An 8,452-nucleotide genomic window follows, 5' to 3' on the forward strand; every position below is an offset into this window, starting at 1 on the left:
ATGGAAACAAATCTGTTACCATAGAAGGAAGATCTTGGGATATGGAGGTGTGTTGCAGAAATGCTTAGATAAAAAATAACTTGCAAATTTTAAAAGCAAACCCACACTGCAAAATCTGAATCTTCAGAAAGGAAAAAGACCCTTGGTCATACTCAAAACTGACGCACATTAGTGATAAGCCACCCTTACACTTGGAGGAGCCAAAGATATTTTGAAAGCATCATCCCGTCTACGGCATCACTGCTTTCTGGAGAACAATTTTCATTATCCTTGTTTGTAGCAGCACCTTTTCTGACATTCAGTGAACAACGCTAAAGATCAGAATATAGTCAGCTTGTCATGCTAAATGCCTCATTAATCACGGGATAAAGACACAAAGCCCCACCTTCAGACACAACCCTATAGCGAAAAGAAACCTTTCATGGAGTTTTAACGCTGAACTATACCTTTTGGAAGGAAGTTTCTTTTTAGGGTTTGGCACTGCTTTAGTACTGAGTTTGAGCCACAGGTTGGCTTTTCTGAGAGTAGTCTGCATGTTATTAGTCAAATACATTCCCGTAATTATTGAAATATTTGTTGTAAACTGTCAAGCTAACTGTACCTGTACCTGGATTGAACAACAGCTATTGACATAAACAGACTACCCAGAAATAAACAGCAGGAATCGCAATTTGGGACAGGTGGTGTTCAGTTCTGCAGCCATCAGACTGCATGATGGACTACAGGAAAGTGGTCGACCTTCTGCAGATGCAGATCCATAAACCGAAAATTTCAATGCTTTTAGGCAACTATCTGAACATCACAACAAGCTCACTGTGTTATTAGATCATTGGTGAGATTAGACAGCACAGGGGGGCTGCAATGACGATGCTTCACACAGTCTACTGGTTCCTCATCTAGCAACTAAATAAATGGAAACTTCTTGTTATAACACTTTGGTTTGTAATGGAATGAATTTGAACATTTTAACCTGATTTTGAAGAACATCTGCTTGCTTTGTCTGCCTCAAGGTGACATTAAATGGGCTATTTACTGTGGGAATAAACCAAACAGAACTAAATTCAGTTGTTTACAGTTAAACCTCTAATCTGTAAGGAGACACACAGACTGCCTCTGCAAAGCCAGCTGCTTTTCCATTCACACTTTAATGAGCAGAAGAAAAAAAAAGCTTTTAAAGCCTGGAGACATTTATTACAATTACCACCCTAGAAAAACAAGAAACAAACAGCTTTTAGCTCGTGACGAGCTGAACGTGCTACAAAGCTGTTTGTTATGGCTGATGCTTCATTTATAATGTATCTGTTAGCTTTTGTACTGTAGTCCTGTACACTCTGCTTTGGTTTTACCATCTGACTTTTGTTTGGCCTTCAAACAGCGGAAATAAAAAACTGGGCTGATGAACGCTTTGAGCATGATGGACAAAAAAAAATACAGATCACAAAGACTTTGACACTACCACATTATCCATACATATCTATGCTAGAGCACAATTAATTAGCTTTTCTGACGTTTCTCTAGCCAGAGTTTGCATTGTCCAAAACGATGATACATGACACTGTTTCTCACACCCCCAAACAGTAGGTGGCACTATGCACTGGTTTACCATCGGTCTGTACATGGAAAGAAAGAGACAACATGCAAAATTTATATAGAGTTAAATGGAAAAAAAATAATGGTTTCAGATCTAAACCATTGTCAGCAACTCAAGAATAACAAAAGTTATGTCACGGCATTGGCAAATAACACCCTTTAAGAAATCATACCAGATCTGTACTGTTTCAGAGTCCAGTCAACAAGTCCAAATATAAAACAAAGGAATCACAGCAGCCAAACAAACCACACTTTGGAGTAAAGACAACAGATTCTCTGATGTGAGTAGACGCAAAGACACCTGCACTAGAGACAAATGTGATGCAGTGGAGACCAAGTTCAAGCATGTTTAGAGTGCAGTACAGACAAACATGCAGGCAGACAGGAAAGCACAGTGTTGTCATGATTGGTGCTGAGCGCATGAACTCTGAAGAAATAGTTGTAATGCATTCATTTACTGGAGAGTCACCACAAACAACAACAAAAAAGTTTGCATAAGTGTTAAGCTGCATTAAAGTTGCTATTTATTGCATTTGGAGTAAGAATGACATAGTTGTCTGTAGTGGCTGCATTAAAGCTGATTCATCCTCTGTAAGAATAGACGCCATTTTGCATTTCCACATTCAAAACTCTTGCATCTGTGCATCGCTACATACATTTTTTTAAAAGGCTGTTTTTCTACATACAAAATGAGAGTCTATTGAATGCAAGCTGAAAGTTGAAGCAGGTTGAACTTTAAGCAATCAGGGACTCAAATTTGCTAGGGATGTGTGGATCCCTTTTCATTCACAGAAGTGCCAACTGTTTGAAAATTATACATGAAGGAGAAATTAATAATTGCAATTTGCGCCTGTCCAGAATCATATGACACCAAATCTTTTATAAATGGGAAAAGAACAGTGAAAGAAAAGAGCCTGAAGCAAGATTCACAAGATTTACACTGCTTTGACATTTTGCGCCAAGCCTTTTCCAACTGTAGGAGGTGGATATGCACTTGTTTCAGGTAGTGACAGTCCAGTGTGAACATCATATTCAAAGCACAAGAACACTCGTCACATGCCAGGTGTGAACGTAGCATTATTGTGTCATTGGTAACAATCTGCATGGAAGGGAAAGTGATGTAGAAGGTGGAATAGACCAATCTACTGGCATTGAAAGGTCTGATAAGAAGTGCATTCAAATATCCAGCAAATCGTTAAGAAAATCCGTCAAACCATCTGAGCTGAGGAATCTTGTCATTTTTACCATTGTTGTGACTGAAGATACACCACAATGCTTAGAGAATGTGCAGCAGTGAGAATATCCAGCAAGAAGGTTTTTGATGAGCCTCACCCAAAGTATATGATGTCCCAGCGGAAAAAGATGGCTTGTCATGCACAAAGGAGTTCGCAAGACACTTCTGACTGAGTGTGAATCAGCTGTTAGCTGTCACTACACTGTACGACCAGATGTTTTAGTTCAGAAGTGATTTCTCAGAGGAAAAAAAAGATTCATTCTCCTGCAGCTGATGTTTCCATAGAATAGGTCTATTTCATGCACTGCTGCAGAAGTTAAGATGATTCCACCTTGTTTGAATGGATGCTGTTCAGTCCCCTGAATGTCGCAGTGACAGATTCACTGTGAAATATTGCTTTCTGATTGTAAACCGTAGTTTGTGGAGTCTACGAGTATTCTAAATCAAAAATCCAAGTCAGGCAGGTCATCAATGAAGACATTACTGGAAAGGTCCAGAGCCAAAGCTCTTATCCCAGGAAGAACACTGTTGATCTAGCAGCCTGTCCACGGAGTCCTCTTTGTTCTCCAGTTTCAGGTATCGTCTCCCACTTCCAAGGTTCAGACAAGGCCAGCTGCTGTGGGTTTGAGCCTCCTCTGTGATGGTCACACAAACCTGAGAACTGCTTTCTGCTTTGCTCATCTCCAGTTTTTGCAGTGGAACTGGCAGTGGGGGCAGTCTGGTGAAGGCTCTGTAAGGGTTAGTCCTGCAGCTCATGCTGTGGCAGCGCCTGGGCTGGACAGCTGAGACGTTCACCCCATCGCACTCCAGCATAGACATGGAGTTGGTGGAGGCAAGACAGACGTCATAGCTGGGGAGCAAGGCAGCTTGCAGATTGGAGGCGGCTCGTTCAGCAAGCTCCTTGGGTTTACCGATACATTTTGTCTGACTGGTATTCAACAAGTCTGAACTGAAGGATTGGAGGGATGGAGGAGACTCTGTCTCACAGTGGTGGAAAGCTTCAGCCTGCAGAACAGCGCCAGCTGTGGAGCCTCTGGTTTGCAGCGAGGGTTCAGAGCTGGCCAGATGCTGCACACAGAGGCTGACATGAGCAGCAGGCAGACTGCTCACCCACTGATAACGTTTGGCCATGGAGTTGGCGGCCGCCATCTCCCTGAGACCAGCTGAAGGCACGGCTGCAGACACGGAGCAGATGACATTGCGCATCTGAGCCAGGAGCATCTGAGTCTCTCTGTCCCTGTTCTCATACAGGACGGTGTTGGCACAGATGAGGATGAAAAGCCCCACCCCTATGATGATAGGCCCCAGCATCTTCATGCGCTCAGTGTAGAAGAAGTTGCTTGATGACAACAGCCCCTTGGCCCCCAGACTCCAACCAGAATCCTGTGACCCCGGAAGGCAGTCCCCCTCTGTTGTTCCCATCACAGGGGGATTGGATAAGCTGTACGGCCAGTAACTTGCAACAGCCAGGGCAGTTCCAACCGCCACAACCATGATCCCGAGCACTAAGAACGCTCCCGGCAAAGAACGCATACGCAGCTTGCCTTTAATCATCCTATTCTTCTTTTTTCTGCCCCATAAAAAATGTAGGGATCTCCCCTTGCGAGATGCGGTTTTTCCCGCAGTTCCTCTTGGTTCCTTTTCAGTCTTCATGGCCAAAACAATTCAAGACTTTGTGGAGCTGGTCTAGTCATGCCAAAAGCCTGCAGACAGAAGCAGAGTTTAATTTAATCACAGTTATTGACTACGTCTTAAGCGGCTGGACACCACCAAGTTCCTGTTCTGCAGGTAAAAATCTCAACATCAAAAAGACAAAAATGACTCAAAACAAATCCACTAATTCAACTAATGCACATTTTTCTAACCACTATGCTCTGGATGTACCATCAACAAGACAGATCTGGACTGCTGCATGCATCTCTGCCCGAGGCTTTTCATGCTAAAATGAGCAAGACCTTCTGAGAACTTCCTAGTAAAGCTCACTGATCCGCTGTGAGCGAAAATTGTTCGATGACTGACATAACAGATAAATTGACAACCTGAAAGTCTTATCATTTTCAGCTATACTTGCTGTGCTGTTAATTTCAGCTTCTTCTTCACTGCCTCATTCACACATTTTTAACCCTTGAAAGCCTACAAAGTCAAATTTGACCACAGTTTTTTCATATAAATTTCTATTTTTTTTCTTTTCTTTTTTTTTACAAATTAATATTCATTTTCTGGCTATGGTTAAATGCTGCTACCCATAATGAACAAACAAAATGTTGAAAATTTTCTTCAAAGGTTGTTGTTCACCTTTTGGCATATCCTGTCAGGGGTCGCCACAGTGAATCAGCTTTAACCGATCAGTACATTTGGTTTGGCAGAGATTTTTTTTTACACCGGATGCTCTTCCTGACACAACACCGTATTTTATCCGGGCTGGGGACTGGCTCAGGGAGACCCAGACTCAGGCCCCCTTGTGAGTACATAGTTGTAGACAGTAGCGCAAAAGGGTCTTACCAAAGGACCCACACTGGATGAAGCTCGTTGCGCCCCCTGGGAAGTGAATCCTTGTTTCCCACCAATCAGTTCTGCATGCAGCCAACTGAGCCATAAAACCTCAGGTTAAAACTTGCTCATGGGTTCTCCAGAGTTTGTGTTTGCGCCTCTATGAGAAGCCTGAAACAGGGAAATGTGATGTTTCTGCATACGCTGCAGAAAGAGGGACAATGGTTTGTTGCAACCCAATAGAGGGAAGCCCATAAATATTTTTGTCAAGAATCATGAGAATAATTTTGCAACAAAGAACAGATTAAAGCAGATGCACACAAAAAACACAAGATTTCTGTAAAACAGGATTTTTAAAAATTTCAATCTGACTGTAGATAAAAGATCAACTATAAAAGACTCTTAAAACGAGCAGGCTTACATTAATTGTAACAAAAATAATGTGACATGACTGCATTTTGTTAGATTGCAATCATAACCAAGGAATCATCACAGTGTGCATAAAAACATTAAGTTCCTTGCTTAATGTAAATTTATTTGGTCTCCTTGCTTGTTCTCAATCCAATCGGATAACAAAGTATTGGAAAAAATCTGACCCCCCAGTATTTGTGCTCTCACAAAAACCTGTGCCTTTCACATTGACCTTCACAGACCCTCTGATCCACATCAAGTTGACACCCCTTCAAAATAAACATGGGGGTGGGGGTGATTTATGAAATGATGCTCAAGCATCCACGGTGTGTTCTGTCAGGGGTGATCTGTATGCAGGGCACGCAGAGAAGCTGGATCGTGGTGGGCTCTGCCTGGCCAAGCAGCAGCATGCCCGGCAGAGCTCTGCTTCCGCGGCTGTGAGCCAACTTTGACTTCCAGCTGACCAAACACTGACAGCATCAGAGGGGCCACGCATGCGGATGGCTTCCACCTGCTGGACACAGAACCTTCCTCATGTTTGCAGATGCAGATGAGCGGCTCCCTTGTTCCCCAAAGCCTCTCGCTCCCTGGAACCAACAAGTTGTCTGTCACTTGATCGCAATAAAAAGGTGTTTTGGAGCCAGCGACGGGGGCAGGTGGAGCCGACCAGACGGCCACAGACAAGCCTCCCTCATCAGCTGCGGCACCAACGGCTCAGCAAGACACAGAGCAGACAGGCGCGAGCCATCGTCATGCGTAAAAACAATGACAGCCGGCGCACGCCGACCGCTTCACACCACTCAACTTTACCTGGATTCAGGGGACATCGGTTCTGTGCCGAGTCGTGCCAGGCTCCTGAGTCGGCAGCCGGGAAGCGGCGAGGCACCGGGCAGCGGGCTGCAGCATTCTGATGCCGGCTCCACAGCAGGAGATGAGCCGCAGCGTCCGGTCAGCAGACAGCTCCATGCGCTCCTCCTGCTGTCCGACGGGGAACCGGTCTGGGGTCCAGCTGAAGCACCATCCGGACAGTGAGAGCTGCGGACGCTGAACGAGCCAACTGTTGAAGCTCTCTCTCGAACCGCCCAGAACACGTCTGACCCGATGCGGAGGGCGGCGGCACCACTCCTGCCCTGCCTGAGGCGGCCCCTGCGAGCTGGCCCTTACCAGCCACCACCCTCACCAAGAGGATTTGGGCTGTGTAGTCCAGGACTGCTTTTTGTGTGTGTGTGTGTGTGTGTGTGTGTGTGTGTGTGTGTGGGTGTGGGTGTGGGTGTGGGTGTGGGTGTGGGTGTGGGTGTGTGTGTGTGTGTGTGTGTGTGTGTGTGTGTGTGTGTGTGTGTTTGTGAGGTCAGTGAGGGGGCACTGATTACATACCCTAAACTGAATGGGATGCTATCAAAACACATAACCAAAGTGTTGTCTTTCTTAAAAGAGTTCTAACCAAAAGAATTAAATGAAAAATTAGTTTGGCAAATCTGCAATGATAGCAGCAGTTTCTGCAAAAAGTCATGTAAACCATCGAACTATATAGAATGATTGAAGTAAGAAATGCTTGCAAAAAACTTTGTCAAACTTGTATGTAAATGATCTTAATAATGTAATTGGGGGGGAGAAATAAGTTTTAAAAAGCACAAAAATGAAAACAAATGTACTTCTGCCACAATTACCAAAATTGAGTTAATCAAACAATGTCAACAGTAAGTCTCTGGGAATCTTTAATGTCCATTTTAGTATTTTCATCTCGTCTTTTATCTCCTTTCCCACTTCAGTTTTGAACATTTCTCCCTAAGCTTGGAATTGGTTTATTTCAAGCAATCAACAAAAAAAATCCTGATATTATAATCAGGTTCATCCTTTCTCTTTTAAATCCAGTCCAGAACCCAAAGGGGGAAAAAAAATATTTTAGAAATGATTTATTATTTAATTAAAGTGGGTTAAGAGAAAAAGTGAACTAAGAAAAAGACATCGACAAAAGTGAAAATAAAAAATGTTTGAGAAAATTCTCTTGCTCTGTGTTTGCTTAGCTGCTGGACAGGACAAATATGAATAAAAAAAAGGAAAATATGCAACCAACACCAAGTTAAAAGTTTACCTTAAAATAAATGTAATTCAGTTTAATTAAAAGGTGCCAATTCAGCATTCACTGTGGCAGAAAGGCAGGAAGTATTCCCATCCTATGAATGCCCGATGGTTACAGATTGTTATAGTCTAGAGATGTTCAATAACGGTCTGCACAAGTGACCAACAGATTAGATGAGAGAGCTTTTGGAGTCATTCTAATGAGCGTGCAGGAAGACACACTGCGCAGCTGAGTGCTGCAAACGTGGCTGATAATTTGATAAACGGAGAAGACGAGAAGCGTTCATGGAAGTGAATGTCTAGATCAAATTTGAGGAAAAAAGACAAACACAACTGAGAGTTCACAATCGTCACTAAACTCGCTCAGGCTAGTACTTAGCTGCTGTAACTAAATGCCTGTACCCCATTATTTAATGCGTAACTGTTAATCAAGTGGTCTTAAATTGGATACTTTTCAAGTAGTAATTACAAGGATAGATGTAAAGGTGCAAGTTGCTTTGGTATTTAAATTCAAATAAAATAATAGAACATCTGGATTATTATTGGTTCTTTTAAACAGGGGGGGACGGACAAATGTAAATTGTGTTAGAATATGGTGAGGAGTCAAATAATAACCAATGGTGAAACAATGCAGATGCTCCACTGCCA

General features: G+C 43.1%; 1 protein-coding gene across 2 annotated transcripts; it reads right to left on the reverse strand.

The window, feature by feature from the left end:
* Window positions 1–1,126: 1,126 nt before the first annotated feature.
* On the reverse strand, window positions 1,127–6,923 carry tmem200b (transmembrane protein 200B). Of its 2 annotated transcripts, XM_020707294.3 has the most exons (3): window positions 6,536–6,820; window positions 5,327–5,485; window positions 1,127–4,527 (listed from the first exon to the last, which is right to left on the reverse strand). In XM_020707294.3, exon 3 carries the CDS (start codon window positions 4,475–4,477, stop codon window positions 3,305–3,307), a length of 1,173 nt encoding a protein of 390 aa, XP_020562953.1. In that variant the 5' UTR covers window positions 4,478–4,527; window positions 5,327–5,485; window positions 6,536–6,820; the 3' UTR covers window positions 1,127–3,304. The 2 variants fall into 2 exon arrangements, with proteins under 2 accessions (XP_020562953.1, XP_020562952.1); XM_020707293.3 differs by lacking the exon at window positions 5,327–5,485 and having other exon boundaries at window positions 6,536–6,923.
* Between the last annotated feature and the right edge of the window lie 1,529 nt (window positions 6,924–8,452).

Source organism: Oryzias latipes, chromosome 11 (assembly GCF_053564925.1).
Source record: "Oryzias latipes strain Hd-rR chromosome 11, Olatipes_Hd-rR_3.1".
Taxonomy (NCBI): Eukaryota; Metazoa; Chordata; class Actinopteri; order Beloniformes; family Adrianichthyidae; genus Oryzias; species Oryzias latipes.